The sequence below is a fragment of the Coptis chinensis genome, chromosome 1, assembly GCF_015680905.1.
Source record: "Coptis chinensis isolate HL-2020 chromosome 1, ASM1568090v1, whole genome shotgun sequence".
Classification (NCBI taxonomy): Eukaryota; Viridiplantae; Streptophyta; class Magnoliopsida; order Ranunculales; family Ranunculaceae; genus Coptis; species Coptis chinensis.
The window spans coordinates 60,787,961-60,809,280 of record NC_141456.1 but is presented as its reverse complement, the minus strand read 5'-3'; the positions used below and the strand labels follow the sequence as shown (position 1 = coordinate 60,809,280).

Genomic DNA, 21,320 nt, shown 5'->3' with positions numbered 1-21,320 from the left:
TAACCCTAAGATGATTTGATTATTATGTATGTATTCATTTAAGTTTTAGAATGATCATCCTTGTTTAAATACTAGTAAGATGTATAGGTTCTGAGATAAAATTAGGGAACAATTACTTTTATTTCTTAGTCGTTGTAGTATAAATGAAGTTTGTGAGTACCTTCTCTAGAAAACTCCCACGAGGCTATAATCCGTCCACTCAGGAATTCCTAGTGGTTTAAAGCCTTATTGGATATGGTCAATGCAATCGCACTTAGCAAAACGAGAGTAGTTAGGAATACATTTTTGGCCACTTATTTTAATTTCACATATTTGTTCGAGGACAAGAAAAATGTTGGTTGGGGGTGGTTTGATAAGATCCCAAAACTGTAGTTTTAACCCCTTAATAATATTACATATAGGCTAATTATATTTATAATAAATAAGAGTTAGTAATATTTACGTGTTTTTGTGTATTTCAGGTCTTGGAATCAATTATGTAAAGAAATACGTCACTTTTGCCAGAGAAAGGAGTCAAATTGCTTACTAGAGAAATTATATGATTAAAGCCCAAGTTTCAAGGAAAAAAAGCCTTTTTAAAGTCTAGTCAAAGCTGAAAAATCAAAGTCAACGTGGGTAGAAAAAGAGCATAAAAATCAATAGAACTTCCGTAGGCCGTATCTTTGAACTCATACCTCAGAATTTGGCCTATTATATGTCAAAATGACCGGCTCGGAAAGAGATTTCTAATGGTCTAAGACTGAACCCAATCAAAGTAGTAAAAGTAAACGAAAAGGGTTTTGCAGTAAATTTCAGCTAGATTTAGTGGGCTTGATTTAGTGGCTCAAAACATAGCTCCAAAGCCCATGCACGAAATTATAAACCTAACCCTCTCCTATATAAAGAGGATTAAGGTAAAACTCAATTTCTCTCTCCCTTTTTAGTTTAGTTTAGGTTTAGTTAATTAGTTTAGTTTGTAGCCTCCATTAGAACCTTTTAATAAAAGCTTAGTTTATTCAATTCAATTACTTCTTCTTTACATTATGTCTTCCTTTCATTATTTTAGTTTAATTCATTTAATGATATTAGGTGATAAGAGCCCAAAACTGTAGTTTTAACCCCTTAACAATAATACTTTTAGACCAATTATGCGAGTAATAAATAAGAGTTAATACTGATTACGTGCTTTTATGTATTTCAGGCATTGAAGTCAATTATGTGCAGAAATGTGTCACTTTGGCGAGATAAAGGAGCAAGGGTTGGTTGCTAAGAAGTTCTGTGATTAAAGGCCAAGATTCAAGGAGAAAAAAGCCTTTATAAAGTCGGTCAAAGCTGAAAACTCAAAGTCAACGTGGGCAGAGACAACACATAAAAGTCAGCAGAACTTCCGAAGGCCATATCTTTAGACTCAGACCTCGGAATTGGGCCTACCTTATGTCAAAATGATCATCTCGAAAAGAGCTTTCCAATGGTTTAGATCTTGATCCAATAAGAGGAGTAAAAGTGGACAAAAAGTCTGCTGAAGTCAAATTCGGCTGGAAAGGGGTCTGTGTACTGAAGAAATTGTTTTTTGGGCTCGATTTTCCGGCCCAAAACATGGCTCCTCAGCCCATGCACGAAAATGTGGATCTGGTCTCCTCCATTTCAAGACAAGACATAACTCTGAAGGAATAAGGAGTGGAGGTAGCAAGTAGCCATTAGAGAGTTTTTTTTTTTTTTTTTCTAGATCTAGTTTTACATTCCATAAATTAGTTTGGATAAATTAGCGATTGCCCCCAGTTTTAAAGATTAGTTTTGTGATACCCCTTACATAATAATTTAATTCAAATTACCCCCCACATTCTAACTTCCCATCAGTCAAACAGTTAGTTGACTTCGTTGACCATGGTCAAGACTAACTGTTTGACTAACGGGAAGTTAGAATATGGGGGGTAATCCGAATTAAATTATTATGTGGGGGGTATCGCAAAACCAATCTTTAAAACTTGGGGCAATCGCTAATTTACCCAATTAGTTTTCAATTATTGTTTTTAGATCTAGGTTTTACTTTGCAATAGATTAGTTAGAACAAGTAAATGATTAATTGAGAATCATATTTAGTTTTATAATAAAGCATTAGTTTTTAATTCCGATTTAGTTTATTGATTAAAGTTTTATTTAGTTTTAGTATTGTTAAATTCATAAATTAGTTGTCATTATTTCATAATTAGTTAATCATAATCTAGTTTAATTATTAAATTCATTAGAATTAATTTCGATCTTAGTTGTTAATCATTTCATAGGTATTAGTTTAGTGTTGAATTATTGATTAGAATATTTATATTAGTAAAGTTAGAATCTTTACATTATGTCTTGTTTAAATTCAATTGGAAATGATAGCATAATGATTCTAGGCTAAACCTCCAATAGAGGGGGTTGAAGAAGCTTGATCTTAGTTAACTTAGAAATAGTCGTAATTTCCATTCTATTCTAGAAAACGATTAGTTCACCATGAGATTGGGTTTGATTGTTTCACATGCTAGATGTTAGTTGGTAGAGATTACCATGAACAACTAGGGATTAGGAAGAACCAATTATTATGCGAAAGCAGTTTAATTTGGATTACAACGATTCTTCGTTAGTAAATTAAGTCGAGTTAAGGTGGAATCAATCCCCCCTAATTCTTTATCTAGTATCAATTTAGTATTCCGTAGTCGTATAAATTCATATCTTGTTAGTATAATTTGTATCGTAGTATAACTTCGTAAAACTCTCATTAACTTTGGATAGACCGATAGTCGTAGAAAACATTGAATACTAAGGAACTAGGAGTGGAACGAATCTTTTACTTAACTCTATTGCGATTGAATCGAGAATAGGAAAACTTTGATAAAACCTTAGTAGAAAATAGTTTTAGTTTTACTTGCGTTTGAGCTTCATCGTTTATTCGTAGGTAAAACAATTCATTTTACTTATATCAAATGGCGCCGCTGCCATATTAGTTCCCGTTAGTATTGTTTTCTTTAGTATTGTTAGTCTTCCAAAGTCACATAACTCACCCACCCTTGTTTGATTCTAATTGTGGTTGTTTGTTTCAGAACTGAATTTTTCCTCGCAGGAAGACACAGAGCGCGACCTGCGCCCTACTAAGGCAAAACTCGAGCGCCCCCTGCGCCTAAGTGCCTGGAACTTGAGTTTTACCTGAGCGTGACCCACACCTTGCCAAGGCAAAACTCGAGCGCCCCCCGTGTGAAGCGCCTGGAACTTGAGTTTTACCTGAGCGCGACCCGCGTCTTGCCAAGGCAAAGTTCGAGCGCCCCCCGCGCTGAAGCGCCTGGAGCTCGAGTTAGACCTGAGCGCGACCCGCGCCCCACCTAGGCTGATTCTAAGTGCACCCCGCACCCTCTACTCTGAAACACTCGATTTCCGCAGGTTAGCTCAAACTTCCATTTCTTCAAGTTATTCAGTGTTTCTAACTTGTTATATACACTGAGCTCGCGTAAACAAGACGCTATTCATAAGCGAAGCAAGGAGGCTTCCAGGTACTTCTTTTTTCCACACCTCGTATCTCCTGTTAGAGGTTCATACTAGCATATCAGGATTGTTTGGAGTGTTGTCGTGTTTAGTTAAGATTGGTCTTAGCCTTGCATGAGATTAAGGTCAGGCTGAAGAAAAACGCCTAACGTAATCAACCGGCAACGTCAACAAACACGCCTTTCTAGTATATCACTCACTACACCTCTAGCTAATATACCACACACCACACCTGAAATAATGGCTGAAGAAAGAGAGTCTCCTCTCTCTGACTTTTACAAAGCCTTGAACGATAGCCCAAAATCTTGCATCGTTCTATCAGACCCAGTGGGAGATTTCTGAATCCCCCCCAAATATATTTAATTTGTTACCCGTTTTTCATGGATTAGATCATGAAAAACCTTATCAGCACATGAGTAGGATTGACCAAGTCCTTACTACATTCCACCATCCTATGGTTGGTGCTGAACAAATTAAACTAAGGGTGTTTCCTTTCACTTTAGCCGATAAGGCGGCGTCTTGGTTAACTGCCCAAACGCCTAATTCTGTGGACTCGTGGGCCAAACTTGTTCAACTATTTATGGAACATTTTTACCCACCACTGAAGACCGATGAAATGCTTTCCAAGATTCATTTCTTTCGACAGAATCCTCATGAATCATTTTCAGAGGCTTGGAATCATTTCACCGATCTTCTTATAGAGTGTCCACACCATAACCTCGCGAAAGACACGTTAGTTCGTGCCTTTTTCAAGGGACTGTTACACCACCACAAAGAGGTGCTTAACATAATGAATGGGGGTAGTTTCCTCAGTAAGGGAGCCTCAGAGGCTTATAAATTTTTAGAAGATCAAACAAAGCGTAATAATAACTGGGAGGGTAGTGACGATATCTCCCGTTCCGCTAGTTCTTCTACAACAGTTAAGGTCGTCGGTATATTTGACATGAAACCCGATCCTAAACTTAAAAATTTAATCGAATCTCTCAGTAAAAAGGTAGAGGCTATTTCTGTTCAACAAAAACCTATTCTCGTCATGAATGTTAACACCAATCCATGTAATTTCTGTTTGAGTCCAGAGCATCCCGACTTCTATTGTCCTCTCGCCTATGAACAACAATCACAACAAGATAATGTTTGTTTCATTAATAGCGAACCTAACGCAGCTTGGCGACAAAACCCCAACTTCGGTTGGCGAAATAATCAACAACCTTCAAGGTTTAATAACCAAAATGTTAGACCAACAAACAATTACAACCAAGCTCCACCGAGGCAAGGATAAGGACAAGGGAATTATAATAATTATAACAATAATAATTATAATGCTAATAGAGGTATCGTTCCGGTAAATAATAACTATCAAAATCCACCCATTAATAATCAACGTGACATAGTTCCTGTCACACAACCTATAGCTAACACTCCTCCACAACCGGATCGTTTTGATGCCTTTATGCAAACCCAACAACAGATTTTACAAGCTATCCAACTTTCCTTACAACAGTTAGCACAAGAGAAAGTACAACCCAAAGGTGTGTTTCCAGGTCAAGCGATACCTAATTCGAAAATAACAAACACAGCCTTTAAGGTAAACGGTAATACTAGTACTGAAAATGCAAACGTAGGTGAGCTAAATTCCATCACCACTCTCCGTTCTGGCAGAGTGGTTGATAACAACGTAACTATGTCTATAGTTACCCCAACTGTGGTCCCTACAGCAGATATTGTACTAGATACCGACATAGAAACTGAAGATCCTACCCCTATAGAGGTACCCGTTAAACCACAACCTAAGAAACAGAAAGCCAAGGTTAGACATCTAGTTGACCCATAAGCTAAATATAGAGAGAAACCACCGTTTCCCCAGAGATTAGCTATGTTGAACAAGGATACAAATTACGATGAGATTAGGGAAGTTTTCAAAAATCTAACAATAAACCTTCTTTTTCTTGAAGAAATTAAAAAGTTACCTCACCACGCTAAGTTTCTTAAAGAGTTGTGCACTACTAGGCGTAAGACAAAGATTCCTAAAGACGCCTTTTTAACTGAACAATTTTCAACTTTAATAGAACACAATGGAATCGTTAAGTACAAGAACCCTGGTCGTCCTATTGTACAATGCACCTTAGGGGATACTCACACGACCACTACTTTATTAGACCTGGGGACGAGTGTTAACTTACTCCCTTATTATTTATATAAACAAATAGGTCTACAGGAGATGCAACCTACAACAATGACATTACAATTAGCTGATAGGTCTATCAAGTATCCTAAGGGTGTAGTTGAAAACGTGTTGGTTAAGGTTCAGGATTTCTACTATCTTGCGGATTTTGTTATCCTCGATACAGAAGTCGCTAACGACTCTGTTCCGATAATTTTAGGGTGCCTTTTCTTGGCAACTGTAAACGCGCTTATAAACTGCTGTAATGGTTTGATGTCCTTGTCCTTTGGCCATCTTTCTGTTGAGGTCAATATTTTTAAAATGAGGAAACAGTTTCCTAACACGAATATCGATGGAGAGGTTAGCATGATCTAGAGCTTAGCTCATGATTATTTCAAAGCCACGTTTCCGGATGATCAGATACACAAATTCCTTTCCTTTGGAAGTTCCAACTTCTACGAGAACTCCCTGGAAGTCGAGGAAGATTTCCTTCGTCTATTTTGCAACTCTTTCTTGCCACCTCGCGAGTCCCACCCTGCCAACATTCTTTCATCCCTTGACACTATGATGGAAAATAAAATTTTCACCCTCTATCCCAGTAATTCTTTTGACCCACCTATCGAGGAATGTCTTGCATATCTCAAGGCTTCTAATGATCTAGACCTAAGAGCTCTAGCTGACACTCATTGATCTTCTATCACTAATTTTCCCGAGCTTCTACCTTTTCAAAAGAACCTGGAGTTTGCGCTTAACCCTCTTGCTTCTTCTGTGCTTAATGATTTTCTAAATCCTCTTAATACAAAAATAATTCCCAAGGGAAGGGCACTTGACACCTTCATTTTCAGAATTGATACAGTTCCTATCTACACCATGAATGAATTTTGTGCTAAACCCACACTCTCATTTATGCCATTCCTTACGCCTACAATTCATCCATATCCACCATATTTTCCACAAACATCCATTTTCTCAATATCATTCACTTGGACAACCTCTCGTTCAAAGATGAAAAAGAAGGTACATGCACGGTTAAATTCTAGATCTATCAGACTTCGCTTCCATTTCACTAAGTTGCGTCATAGAAAATCTTGGTGTTTGACTCTGTTCGGGGGTGCATTACACGTTATTTATTTATGGAAAGACCCATAACTCTTTAGGTTGTTGATTTATGGAAAATTGCAGGGTATATATATATATATCCAGTTATTTGTTAAAGTCTCGAGTATTCGACTATAACGGCTCATTTTGTTGTTTGGTGTACTTTCTTACAATTCTATATATTGGTAAGTGCACCATTCAGGTAACCGGGCCCTCCCTATGGAGTGTGTGGCTGTAAGTACCAGATCCTAAGTCTACGGTTAACATAATTCACGTTTTCCACTCTTGCATGTTTTCTCGGTTTTTAAGTCATGTTCCTCTATGGTGTGAATTATATATTTATTGCTTTATTGTTTTCTCTATTAAATCTTTTTCATAAAAAAATATATAAATAAAATCAAAAATCATAAAAATAGTAATTTAGGAATCTGACTTTAAAAGACCCACGTTTAAAACAAATTTTCTAAACTCTGTTGTCTAAAATTTGTTTTGGGGTGGGGTGTTCATTTTTTCCATCCTTGATTGCTCAACGTCCATTTGTGTTACTTAGGCCGTTTAATTGTATTTCGATTCGGGTTGACATTATCTATTAATTTAGATTTCATTCGTTCGTATAACTTATGTCACGCATACACTTCGAGGCATTTTCCATCTTCTTATATGTCACCCACAGTTAAAACAGCATGTTTTATGGATCATTGGATTGGAAATTCTCTCCTGATCGTTTTCATATCTCATTCGCAAAAATCGGACTGGTAACGAATCGGCAATTTTAGTTTGAAGTTGCTCAAAAATTTCAAAAACACAATTTGGGCTTGGGCCCAAAGCACGCACGTGCGTCTCCTTCCTCCAAATCAAAAACAGAATCGCAATTTTTTTCATTCCGCCATTAACAAAGCTTTAAACCGTAACTAAAAAATAAAAGAAACCCTAAATACACCCACACCCAAAGTTCAAATCAACTTCAAATCTTCTCCAAACTTCTCCCACCACCATCTCCAACAATTTCAACCACCGAAAACATCCAAAATTCACAAATTTTGAACTTCCACCGCCACCACCGCGCCTCCTCCCATTATTTTTAGTGAGTTTGATTTCCAACTCGTTCCCTCAACCTTATTCAAACCCACAACTAGTTTAAAAACTCCAATAGCTCTAAGACTACGAATTTTGCCGGAACAAGATTTTACTGCCACCCGCTTTACGCCGTTTTTTAGTGACGAGATGATTAGGAGGAATTGGAATAAGTTGTGGTACTCGACAGATGACTTCTACCACTTCGATTTGGTCGAACAATTCTATAAGAAGAGAGAGTTGGAGGGTTAGAAAATTTTCATGAAGGTGGCTGGGACTAGGAGAGAATTATCGAGAGAGAAGTTGGCTGAGATTTTAGGCATTACGCCTGAACGCCACCTCGAAGCCACCTTGCAAGAATCCCAGTATACTGGAGTTCCTGCATTGATGAAAGACACTGTCATGGAGGGTCAATACAATCCGAATTCTCATTGTGCTCGACAGTCATCTCTGCAAACCAACAAACTGGTTGTAGCTCAGTAGATTGGTAAGAACGTCATTGGGAAGGAGAAAGTGAGCGACATCAGTTTGATATGTCTGCACGTTCTCTGTATATTGCAAGAGAAAAAGGATGAATTCTGTATCCTCGAGTTTTTGATAAATATGATTAGAGGAGTTGGGAAGAGTATTACACCATTTCCTGCTTTAATTACGAAGCTAATGTTGTCTTGGGGGGACCAAGAACTGAGCAGACTATGTTGAAATTGCATTCAAATGAAATTATTTATACAGAGTGTATCCAAAAGACTTGTATGTTGTCGGAGGATAGGGTGGTTGATTCGGATGAGGAAATGGAGGATATGACATGTTTGGATGAAGGTGCCTTGGAGAGGTGTACGTCTGATTTAGAACGCATGTCAGTGCTGCATACTGGCGTGCGTTGCATTTATGGTATTTGTGAAGATGTACGGGATAGGCAGATTATAATTCAAAATAAACAAAAGAACCTTCAGATGAGTTTTGAAATGCTCGAAAAGGGTCAAGAGGATCTCTTGTGTAACATGGAGACACTCTTTCAGCGTCACGATGTGCATTATACAGAGATGAAGGCAGAGATGAAAGCAACAATGGAAGCACAACGCCTGTTCCAAGTAGAGATGCTACGACGCATGCCACCCCTGGGGGGTTCTGTTTCAGATGAGTCTGAGAGGTATGAGTGTCGTCGTCAAAGGATGGATGGCTCGGGCCCTTCTTCATCTCATGCCCCATCACAATCCCAAGCCCAATCTCCATCTCAGAGTCCATCTTCATCACATGGCTAGTTGTTTAGAAAAATTTGTTGTTTAAATGTTATTTAGTTGTTTTATTGTCTTTATTAGTTTGGATGTTTAAGTGGTTGAATTCAGTAGCTAAAATTTGAATTCGATAGTTAATTGTATTTGAATTTGAATTTTAATATAATTTGGTTCTTTTTAAATTGTTCGTTGATTTTATTGTTAATCCCACCTTCCCAAATTGTTTGGGGGTGGTATTATTTAGCCTAGCATGATTTTTATATGATCTAAAATTTATTATATAATTTTGTGAGTGATTGTTGGGAATATTGCCGATATTGGCAGGCTATGAGTAGATATGGATGTAGTGTGGGTTGTTTGAGAAATGATACAAGGGAGAAGTAAAATCCGGATAGATAAATCACACATCCACTTGCTTGATCACTATACCATATCCTAAGCGAGAATTTATGCCCTCTTTGGATCAATATAGCCAGAAATTCAAACATATTAATTAATTTCCACTAGTCGCCCCTCTGAGCCTTTCTTTAGCCTTTCATAAACCGCAAATCCTTTACCCTGTTACAAAAACAAAACAAAATAAAAAAAATCAGCCTACCCATTCTTTGAATGAGTCTGAGAATAAAGATGAAGAATAGAAAAGAGAAAGACCTTTGAAATCAAGAATTTGTTAGTCGCTTCAGATAAGAAAAGAAAGTTTCCATCCAAATAAATAAATAAATAAATAAAAGAAAATAAAGAGTTAGAACTCCCAAAAAAAAATAGAATCAAAGGAGTCAAAAGCCAAAGAAAAAGGAAAAAAATATGGCTAAGGATGGAAACAGAGTTTAAAAGCAAAAGTAAAGAACAAGGTTTTCTCTAGTACATAATATGAAGACTCTATTATCTCAGACTTGTCTGTTTTGAATATCCATTTCCTTCCTTCTTAAATCATCTCCTAATCCCCGCAACACCTAATAAAGACCTCTAACTCAATTAGGAATAGGTTAGTGTGATAGTAAGAGGCAGATGTGTTTGATCGACTCCGGCTTCCTTGTGTGTCATTGAGATTTTAAGGTAAAGTGTGCCCACTGCACACTGGAGTAGCGAAACTTGAGCGGAAAAATCAGAGTGGTTTTTGTCTTGACATTTATGTGAGGACCTACTTAAGGACGTTATTCCGAGTTTTCATAAACGGACATGCTAGTGCACTTCATAGTATTATTCATTGTATATATGTTTATTCGTAGATGATTGATTATTATGTATATATTAGCTTAGGGTTCGACTTGATTATTCTTTATTCATTGCTAGTGATATATATAGATAATTGGGAACATAAATAAGAAAACAATAGTTTTATTTCTTAGTTGTTGTAGTATAGATGAAGTTTGTGAGTACCTTCACTGGAAAACTCTCACGAGGCTATAACTCGTCCACTAGGGAATTTCTAGTGGTTTAAGGCCTTGTTGCATATGGTCAATGCAATTGCACTCGGCGAAACGAGAGTAGTTAGAACTCCATTTTTGGTCACTTATTCTAATTTCTCATATTTGCTTTAGGACAAACAAAATGCTATTTTGGGGTGGTTTGATAAAAGCTCAAAACTGTAGTTTTAACCCCTTAACAATAATATTTTTAGACCAATTATGTGAGTAACAAATAAGAGTTAATGCTGATTACGTGCTTTCATGTATTTCAGGCATTGAAGTCAATTATGTGCAAAAATATGTCACTTTGGCGAGATAAAAGAGCAAGGGTTGGTTGCTAAGAAGTTCAGTGATTAAAAGCCAAGATTCAAGGAGAAAAAGCCTTTATAAAGCCCGGTCAAAGCTGAAAAGTCAAAGTCAACGTTGGCAGAAACAGCACACAAAAGTCAGTAGAACTTCTGAAGGCCATATCTTTGGACTCAGACCTCGGAATTGGGCCTACCTTATGTCAAAACGACCAGCTCAGAAAGAGATTTCCAATGGTCCAAGCCTTAACTCAATCAGAGGAGTAGAAATGGATGCAAAGTCTACTGAAGTCAAATCCGACTGGAAAAGGGTTTGTGGACTGAAGAAATTGGGCTTTGGGCTTGATTTTCTACCCCAAAACATGGCTCCTCAGCCCATGCACAAAAATGTGAATCTGGTCTCCTCCATTTCAAGACAAGACTTCACTCTGAAGGAATAAGGAGTGGGGGTAGCAAGTAGCCATTAGAGAGTTTTTTTTTCTAGATCTAGTTTTACATTCCATAAATTAGTTTTCAATTCTTGTTTTTAGATCTAGTTTTTACTTTTCTAATAGATTAGTTAGAACAAGTAAGTGATTAATTGAGAATCATATTTAGTTTTATAATAAAGTATTAGTTTTTAATTTCGATTTAGTTTATTGATTAAAGTTTTATTTAGTTTTAGTATTGTTAAATTCATAAATTAGTTGTCTTTATTTCATAATTAGTTAATCATAATCTAGTTTAATTATTAAATTCATTAGAATTAATTTTGATCTTAGTTGTTAATCATTTCATAGGTATTAGTTTAGTGTTGAATTATTTATTAGAATCTTTATATTAGTAAAGTTAGAATCTTTACATTATGTCTTGTTTAAATTCAATTGGAAATGATAGCATAATGATTATAGGCTAAACCTCCATTAGAGGGAGTTGAAGAAGCCTTGATGAAGCTTGATCTTAGTTAACTTAGAAATAGTCGTAATTTCCATTCCATTATAGAAAATGATTAGTTCACCATGAGAATGGGTTTGATTGTTCCACATGCTAGATGTTAGTTGGTAGAGATTACCATGAATAACTAGGGATTAGGAAGAACCAATTGTTATGCGAAAGCAGTTCAATTTGGATTACGACGATTCTTCGTTAGTAAATTAAGTGAGTTAAGGTGGAATCAATCCCCCCTAATTCTTTATCTAGTATCAATTTAGTATTCCGTAGTCGTATAAATTCATATCTTGTTAGTATAATTTGCATTGTAGTATAACTTCGTAAAACTCTCATTAACTTTGGATAGATCGATAGTCGTAGAAAACATTGAATACTAAGGAACTAGGAGTGGAACGAATCTTCTACTCAACTCTACTGCGATAGCATTGAGAGTAAAATAACTTTGATAAAACCTTTGTAGAGTCTAGTTTTAGTTTTACTTGCTTTTGAGTTTCATCGTTTATTCATAGGTAAAACTATTCATTTTACTTATATCATTAGACTAATCTCCTCATTAGAGGGAATGATTATGAAGCCTAATGAGGAATAAATTGCTTAGTAGAATTATTTAATTATGTATGTATTTCAATAAGTTTAGTTTATTGTATGACTTCCAAAATAAGCATATAGTAAATTAAACTAGGGATTATTATAATTAAGTCGAGAGACTTGGTTGTAATAATCCTGCATGCTAGTAATAATGACTATAGAGATGTAGGTTGTTGCTAGGGATGATAAAGTTTGAGGCTTAGGTTGGATCATTGTGTGAAAACCAAAAGATGATCTCTTTCCAATGAATAATTCTATTCTTGCTTAAAACTAATCATTAGGTGGATTGATTATTCTTCTCTATAACATTCTCTTCCATCAAAACCCTATTTCTATTAGTTTTAGTTTTGTTAATTTAGATTTATTTGAATCCGTAGTATAATCATAGAATAGAAATCTCTCAACATAATATTACTCTCACCATTGTTTTCTTGTGTTTGATTAATTGGATTCTATTTAGTCTTGATAGATTAAGAGTGGAACAATTCCATACTCTATATATTGCATATATATATATATATATATATATATATATATATATATATATATATATATATATATATATATATATAGTAGAAATCTCTCAACATAATATTACTCTCACCATTGTTTTCTTATGTTTGATTAATTGAATTATATTTAGTCTTGATAGATTAAGAGTGGAACGATTCCGTACTCTATATATTGCATAAATATATATATATATATGAGAGTAGGAAATAAAATAATTGATAAAGTAAGAATAAAGTTAGAGAAATCTAGTAGAGTTTTTACAGGTTATTAACTCTCTTCTTTTTCTTTGAACGAAAGGGTTTCCAAGTAAATGATCGTAAGAAAATGGATGATTGTGGAGGATATGTTTGATATGGATAAGTGATAGAAGAAAGAGGTGGAAAAAGTGTCAGGTGGCTTGTCCTTGGGTATTACTTCTTCACCAAATGGGTTTAGAAAGTCATGAAGCACAAGAGAAACAAGAAGGTTTAATGCAAACTGAAAGTGTCTTTGAAAAGGTGGAGGGAAGGGAATCGAGATGGTGGTAAATGATTGGTATTTATTAGGGATTAGAGGTGAATGATGGTCGGGTGGTGCTTTAGGTAATTCTTAAGAGGGTGGATCATCACAGGCTCTTAGAAACTCATCGAATTCGTCATCTAGGTTGTTTGCATCAACATAATTATGGTATTCATCTGCATCTTTGAGGAATTCATCTATCTCATCCATTGTGAGATTGATTACATCTCCTATAGGGTCGGAAGGCAGGTTGGAAAATTCGTCCTTTATTTCTGTTATGTTTAAAGAGTTAAAATTGTGATCTTTGTCTTCTTCTTTAAGAGGGGTATCTACTAGTGTGGGAAGGAAAATGTCAGAAGCACTAATGTGATATACAAAACTCTCAATAGATTTCACTTCTCTTTCTACAAGCAAACCTAGTTGCCCATACTTGAGCCTAAACATGTTAATCTCCACAAAAAGATTTCCAAAAGAAAGAGTCATTGATCCATCCTGACAATTAATTTGGGCATTGGCGGTTGCTAAGATAGGACACCCTAAGATGATGGGAATAGAATCATAGGCAACTTTGGTGTCAAGAATAACGAAATCAACCGGGTAGTAAAAATCCTGAACTTTAATTAGAATGTTTTCAACTACGCCTTTGGGATACTTAATAGAACGATCGGCTAACTGCAGAGTCATTTTAGTTGGTTTAAGTTGATAGAGACCTAATTGTTTATATAAATAAAGAGGGAGTAAGTTAACACTCGCCCCTAGGTCTAATAGTGTAGTTGTTATGAAGTTATCACCTAAGGTGCATTGTACAATTGGACAACTAGGGTCCTTATACTTAACAATTCCGTTATGTTCAGATAAAGAAGGATATTGTTCAGTTAAGAAGGCTTCTTTTGGTATGTTGGTTTTCCTCTTCATGGTGCACAACACTTTTAGAAACTTAGCGTGTCTAGGTAGAGTTTTTATAGCATCTAGAAAAGGAAGGTTTATAGTCAAATTTTCAAACATTTTCCTAATCTCATCAAAATTCTCGTCCTTTTTAGACATAACTAGTCTCTGGAGAAATGGTGGTTTTTCTCTATACTTAGCATATGGGTCAACAATATTATTAACCTTGTCTTTATCTTTTGCCGTTTTCCAACTAAGTTTCCATATTGGAACCTCTACAGGTGTAGGATCATCAATTTCTATTAAAAAGTCTTGTAAGGTTTTATCTTTTGGTTGTGGTTGGACTGGTACTTCTATAGTTGTAAGGTCTTCAGTTTCTATGACAGTATTAGGTATGATATCTTTCTTAGTTTGCGGGTGATCTTTAGGCATAGTCATTTGGTTATCAAGAACTTTACCCGAACGAAGGGTAATGATTGCCTATAGGTCCCCTTAGTTTATATTACCATTACATTGAATATTGTTTACTTCGAAGGCAGTGTTTGTTGACTTAGGATTAGGTATTATTTGACCTGGAAACACGCCTTTTTGGTTATTATTTTAGTTAGGAGACAGCTCAAGTAGCTTTTGGGCCAAAGACTGCATAGTTTGCACCGTTTGTTGTAGCATGTTAAAGTTTTGATCATGCTGATCTTTCATAAATCTGGAGTTTTTTCCATTTTGTTACTTCATCAAGTTGGAGTTTTGTTCATTTTGTTCCTTCATCAAGTTGGAGTTTTGTTGCATAATTTGATTTTGATGTTGCAGCAAAGTTACTACTACATCCTCTGTAGATGGTTTAACTAGTGGAGTGATTAGAACTAAGGCTTGGTGCGTGGTCATGTCTTGATGTTGATCGTTCTGGGTCACGGGCACTAAACTTCTGTTCTGGTCTACTAAATCACATTGTCTTAGATGTTGGTTAAATTGGTGGAAGCACTACTAAAAGAAGGGCTTTTTGTGTCACTTTTTAAGTGACACAAGAAGTCACTTGTGTCACTTTTGAAACTAATTCTGGAGTGACCTATAAGCCCCCGACACATAAAGTTCTACCAAAAGTGACACAAAAGCCTTACTAAATGTGTCACTTTTTGTTAATAAAAGTGACACTTAAGAATAGCCTCTTGTGTCACTTTTAAGAAAGAGTGTCACAGTGCTTGTCAAAAGTGACACTAGTTGTATCCATTTAGGACCAGAGTGGGACATAATTTCGTTAAAAGTGACACATTAAGTATACTAGTTGTGTCACTTTTAGACCAGAGTGAGACATAAGTACGTCAAAAGTGACACATTAAGTATACTAGTTGTGTCACTTTTGGACCAGAGTGAGACATAAGTACATCAAAAGTGACACATTAAGTATACTAGTTGTGTCATCTCTAGACCAGAGTGAGACATAAATACGTCAAAAGTGACACATTAAATATACTAGTTGTGTCACTTTTGGACCAGAGTGAGACACAAGTACATCAAAAGTGACACAAAAGCCCCTTACTTCTTGTGTCACTTTTGGGAATCAACTCCATATAACTCGTATGAAAAAGAAAGCGACACATAAGAGTGCTCAGTTGTGTCACTTTTAATAGATATTATGTCACTTTTTCCAAAAGTGAGACAAATGAAAATTAATTTTTTTTAAAACATTTTCTCATTTTTGTATTCGATCGTATTCATTTCTCAATCAAAGATCCTATCGTCATAACCAAAATCCCATTAACCTGCTTTTATGACATAAACAACATCCAGATACATTTATCAAAACATCACAACCAAAATCACTTTAACCCTTTATGATACGGAAACAACATCCACTCGAGAAGAAAGAAACAACATTCAAAACAATTAACTTCTATTGATTTCATCGATCAAACCAAGTATTTATCATCTAGTTTGACTCCCAACAAAAGAAGTCATTCCAATACCAAAAGAATCACAATTAAAAAAAAAAAAAAAAAAAAAAACTACATAACGCCAATACTGCTAGCAATATCTTAGCTTGTTGTGCGCACTTCCAACACCAAAAACCTAGCTGCCATCTATTCATCTGTTAATCGATCCATGACACCTATATCATATCATGAAGTCGTCATTCCACTATGACTAGTATATAAAATTAAAAAGCAAGTGAATCAAGAAGGGTATATTATACAAGTAAGAAAAAAAAACGATAAGAAAAGTATATATACATAAACAAAGGGAAAATATGGAAGCCCACTTACCCAAATTAACTACTCAATAAATTGTTGGATAAAGTCGATGAATTCAAGACAAAGTTCATCTATTTCAGTGGTGTAACTCTTCTTGCTAGAGAACTCCAATACCTGTTCGACGAAAAATATATTATAAATATTATGAAAATGAATAATGCAGGCAATGCATTGCCTACCATATTTACAAATGCACCAATTTATAAGCTAGCTAAGACTATATGAAAAATAATGCTACTTTACAGTCACCTTCTTTTTTTTCGGTGGACCAGGATCCTCTACTAAATCTCGCATAAAGCGCAATACATAATATCCGCATACAATCCCCCATTGTTGTTGTGGGTACTATACATAATTAATACTTGCATTAACACATACACAAATTGAAAGATACTTTGTATTGTATTCCAAAGAAACTAAGCTTACTGTCACATAGTTCCAATTTGGATTTAGATTCATCTTTCTCTTTCCTTTAGACATATTTGATGTCTTGATCGCACTGAAAATGAAAATGCATTTGTTTCATTCTCATTATTTTCAAGATAGAATCAAATATACAATGAAAAATACAATAAATAAAGACTAAACTCACGTGTTTACTAATAATTTAAAAGTTGGATCCGGCGGCCCTCGAAAATCTTTTAAAGAGTCCAACTAGTACACTTCCATTGATGGTATGTCAAGAACCATTAAAACCCAATGCCCCCTACATAACCAGTTATGTGGATACAAATTCAATTAAGTACTTTTAATTATATAACCAATCGGAAAAAAATAAATAAAAATAAAAATAAAATAATTTTAATTATATGAAAATAATGTAAATGTACTGCAAATGTATAAACACAGTTACCCTGTGTTGAAAGGAATTAAAAGCACACGATCACCGTGTTCTTCAACCAACTTCTGAATATATCGAGCCTTCTCATCATCTTTTGTATAAATAGTAAAACTTTATGGGTTACCAACTGCATACTTTGCTCGAGCAATTCCAAAAGTCGCATATAAATATCTACAACATACATATACATTCTGTTAAGTCGTCCCATATGAAAAGTTAAATTATAACTAACACAAATAAGCTCACCGAATTATTCATACCTCATGTAGGAGATAATGCAGCTACCATTTAACATTCTCTTCTCACACACCTCCATCAACTCATCTTTTGAAACTCATACTTCCGCCATCTCATCATGGAAAATAGTTCCAACCATTGGAACTTCTATAAAAGCGTTTTCTTTCACTATTTTGTCGACACAATCCACAAACTTTCTGATCTTATATTGAATACTGCCCCGCGGAAGTGGAATACGCTTCTCTACCTAACAAAAAGTTTATGAACAAGATTGATGTTTATATAACAAAATTAAATAAATTACCATACAAATATCCATATCCTTATACTACCTCGTCACTTTTAAGTATCACAAGTTCCTTAGGCCATGCCACAAACGAGTTTACCGCATCTTTAACAAATACATGTTTATCGCTATTTCGAACTGGGAGAAAGGCATCACCACACAATGCTTTATTTATTGAGACCTTCAGATATGACTCTCCCAAAAGCATGTTGTGAATAGTATCCTCTTGCCCCTTCCTTGCTAAAACATGACCTTCGGCAACAATGTTGTCTTTAGATCCCAATGCCAATCTACGATTTTGGTCCTATAACAAATAAGCAAAACAAAGACAACATTATCTAGTAACAAATTTGACACAAACATTTAATCAACCTTTTTAATTAAGAAAATATTTTTTTACCTTCCCATCTTTAGCTTTAAGTTTTTCGGAATCCACAATGCTCTTTCCGTTGTCTATTTTTGACTATACGACGAAGTGTACATCAAGTTAGTATATGTGAAGCACTTAGAATAAAAGAATGAAAAAAGCTATGTATTATTCCCTACATTTACTCCTATAACAAATAAGCAAAACAAAAACAACATTATCTAGTAACAAATTTGACACAAATATTTAATCAACCTTTTTTAATTAAGAAAATATTTTTTTACCTTCCCATCTTTAGCTTTAAGTTTTTTGGAATCCACAATGCTTTCCGTTGTCTATTTTTGACTATACGACGAAGTGTACATCAAGTTAGTATATGTGAAGCACTTGGAATAAAGGAATGAAAAAAGCTACGTATCATTCTCTGCATTTATTATACCACAATGAATATAACATGGTTAAGGCAACTATAGAATGAGCTTACCTGTACATTTTTCGACTTAAGTTTTACTGAAGTCACACCTTTTTTTTGTTGACCACCATCTTTTCTCTATACATTAAATATGAGTTTAGTTAAAGAGAACACTCAAAATATGTAGAAAATCAGAAATACAAATTTAAAAGCCAAAAACCTTACCTGCTTAGACTTGCCAATCACCTGATGCCTATTATCACTTTTGGCACTATTGGATTCCACATTTTCTAATGGCAACGAGTTGACGAGTTTTGGTCCTTGCTTGAGAAACTCGCTCAACAGTTCTGTCGTTGCTGGTGAATTAGTCTCACCTTGTTCTTTAAGCACATGTAGCACCAAAATTTTCAACTTCTCGTTTTGAGCTTCTTTCTCTTTCAACTTCACTTCCAAATCCTCGTGATATTTCTTTGATCTTTTATTAGGAAGATTGAAGTACATAGTGGGAGTCGTATATTGTCCACCCGCCCTAACTCGACCACTAGGCTCTGGAGTTCCCAATGCCATAGTAAGTATGTACAAGCATTCCAAAATTTCCAAATACCAAATGCAAAACAATGATTCGAAAAACAAGTCAGACTCAAATGCACTTGACTTGAGTATATAAGATACTTCAAGCATACAAATTAAATGGTGATACTTGAGTATATAAGATACTTGAATCAGAATTCTGTTTTTGGTCTCGGTCATGTTTGCGAAGTCTCTTTTTCATCTTCTGTTCTTGTTGTAATTCTAAATATGGATAAACGTTTGAATCTAATAAAATGCATTTGGCAATCAGTTTTCTGGTCCACATCATACAGAAACTAATTCCTAGCAGCTGTAAACTAAATGTGTCCACTCTAATGTCCAAAGGTCATACTAACATAGACATAATGTAAACTAATAATTCCTAGTAGCTGTAAAATAATAATGAGATCGACCATCTCCTCCTAAGACATAATGTCACTCTGACAAAAAAGTATTTCTGAAAGGAAAGTTGGAAATCAGTAAAATTGGATTAAATTTCTTCTGCGTTTCTCAAATGAAGCTACAACATGTAAGCATAATAGCACAGAGTGCGTGAAAGATCTGTTTGAATACAAGTGACCTAAAAGAATGGGCAACCCCTGCTTTCAGAAGATGTTCTGGAAAAGTAGGATGATTAAACCACCACCCCACTCCCCACTCCCCATCTTCCATTAATAAAGTGATTCCCTTCAAGACGGATCGATGATGCTTCGGTTGCCTTGTACACCAATCTATATCCAAAAACAACAAGTGACTGTTCCATCAAGAACTCAATCACCTTCTGATTCAAAGCACTTTGAACTAGTACTCTGTGTTCTGATGCTTTCACCCACTTTAAAGGATACATGATAACTGAAACTTATGCAGACTATAGTAGGTATGGTATTGAGCTCAGACTGCACTGAGTGTCTTTGATTTGAGTAGACTATGATTATATCCTTGTTTGAATGATCAAGCCACCAACCAAAAGAGCAATATTTAACCCTTCACCATACTCTCACCAAACATGTTCACAGAAGCCTGACAGAACGGATAACAATGAGATGCTTGGTATACCACAGGGGCAAGGATTAGTGAAATTACCCATAGATTGAGACATTGTTATGCTAACATGTACATCCATTAAGGGCATTTTATTCCAAAACTCACCACCAGACGACTCTTTACAGATTACGGAACGTGGTTCAAGTGAAAAGTACAGTCTTGAATATTTTCCCATTGTTTGGGAACTACTTTCATGTTACACATTGTGAGATAGCCAGTTGGACATCCATTGAGCATACAAGGGTCATTAACATTAGCATATCCTGACAAGTTTCAATTCTTCGGTATCAAAATAGCCAATTGAAGCATGCCTTGCTGGCAGAGTCTCAGAGGATTCTTAAAAACTATAACCTTTGCATTATTTGGGATTCTTAAAAAGCTAGGTATCCTACACAATATCAAATATGCTTCGCAACACACACATACAATGATGAGCTTGATACTTACAATCTTTTGAACTACCTCCTTTGTGGCATCATCAGCATATTCACCACTTTTGTCTTGTCGAGCTAAACGCCACAAAAGAGATCTATCATCTTCATCAATAGGTATCCCAACTTCTATCTATTATCAATTACAAATAACCAAACCAACCAAGTAATATTAGATTACCTACGTTGGTTTTATCTAACAAACTTAAATATAATATCTACTTACCATCTTATCGACAAGGCCATCATAACCTAATTTGCTTAGTCGATTGTTATACTTGTTCAAGTTTCTTCTTTCCAATTGAATCTTGCTTAGTTTCTAACAGCCCAAATGAAAATAGTATATTAGTTTATCACACCTTAACAAAATTATAAATTTATTAGAAATGAAAATTCAAAGGAAATGACAGATATATACCTAGAACTCTTCCGATAACCTTATTTTTACAAATTTCTCCCAATCTTGCTTCTTAACATTCGGATAGATTTTTGGTGGATTCATTAGATCGGGGTCATCTATGTAAGGTATGACAAAATATTTTGTGCAATAATTCTTAAATTTCCACCATATCTTACCACATTGTTGCAATCCTTTTTTCTTAAACTTAGGATCTGCCTCAAATTTTTCCTACAAATAACCAAGGCAGAGATGAGTCTACACTTCTATAAAGACAACAATAATAATCCAAAATTAGTAT

At 35.2% G+C, this 21,320-nt stretch overlaps 1 protein-coding gene and 2 long non-coding RNA genes across 3 annotated transcripts; all 3 read right to left on the bottom strand.

The window, feature by feature from the left end:
* Positions 1 to 16,059: 16,059 nt before the first annotated feature.
* On the bottom strand, positions 16,060 to 16,878 carry LOC147524792 (uncharacterized). Its single transcript, XR_015197311.1, has 2 exons — positions 16,447 to 16,878; positions 16,060 to 16,292 (listed from the first exon to the last, which is right to left on the bottom strand). It is a non-coding gene; the product is annotated as an uncharacterized LOC147524792 (long non-coding RNA).
* Positions 16,879 to 18,143: 1,265 nt separating this feature from the next.
* LOC147524791 (uncharacterized) lies at positions 18,144 to 19,143 on the bottom strand. The gene is made up of 3 exons (XM_086563735.1): positions 18,803 to 19,143; positions 18,650 to 18,715; positions 18,144 to 18,261 (listed from the first exon to the last, which is right to left on the bottom strand). Exons 1-3 carry the CDS (start codon positions 19,076 to 19,078, stop codon positions 18,175 to 18,177), a joined length of 429 nt encoding a protein of 142 aa, XP_086419861.1. The 5' UTR covers positions 19,079 to 19,143; the 3' UTR covers positions 18,144 to 18,174.
* A 458-nt stretch (positions 19,144 to 19,601) lies between these two features.
* Positions 19,602 to 20,756, bottom strand: LOC147524790 (uncharacterized). Its single transcript, XR_015197310.1, has 2 exons — positions 20,639 to 20,756; positions 19,602 to 20,167 (listed from the first exon to the last, which is right to left on the bottom strand). It is a non-coding gene; the product is annotated as an uncharacterized LOC147524790 (long non-coding RNA).
* Positions 20,757 to 21,320: the final 564 nt, after the last annotated feature.

What these genes read in the sequence shown, in the direction of transcription:
- LOC147524791 (XM_086563735.1), bottom strand. Translation starts at nt 19,078, where the DNA reads ATGTACTTCAATCTTCCTAATAAAAGATCAAAGAAATATCACGAGGAT. An exon ending in TGATTGGCAAGTCTAAGCAG is followed by an intron (nt 18,716 to 18,802) that starts GTAAGGTTTTTG and finishes TTTAATGTATAG; the next exon opens with AGAAAAGATGGTGGTCAACA. An exon ending in TTAAGTCGAAAAATGTACAG is followed by an intron (nt 18,262 to 18,649) that starts GTAAGCTCATTC and finishes TTCGTCGTATAG; the next exon opens with TCAAAAATAGACAACGGAAA.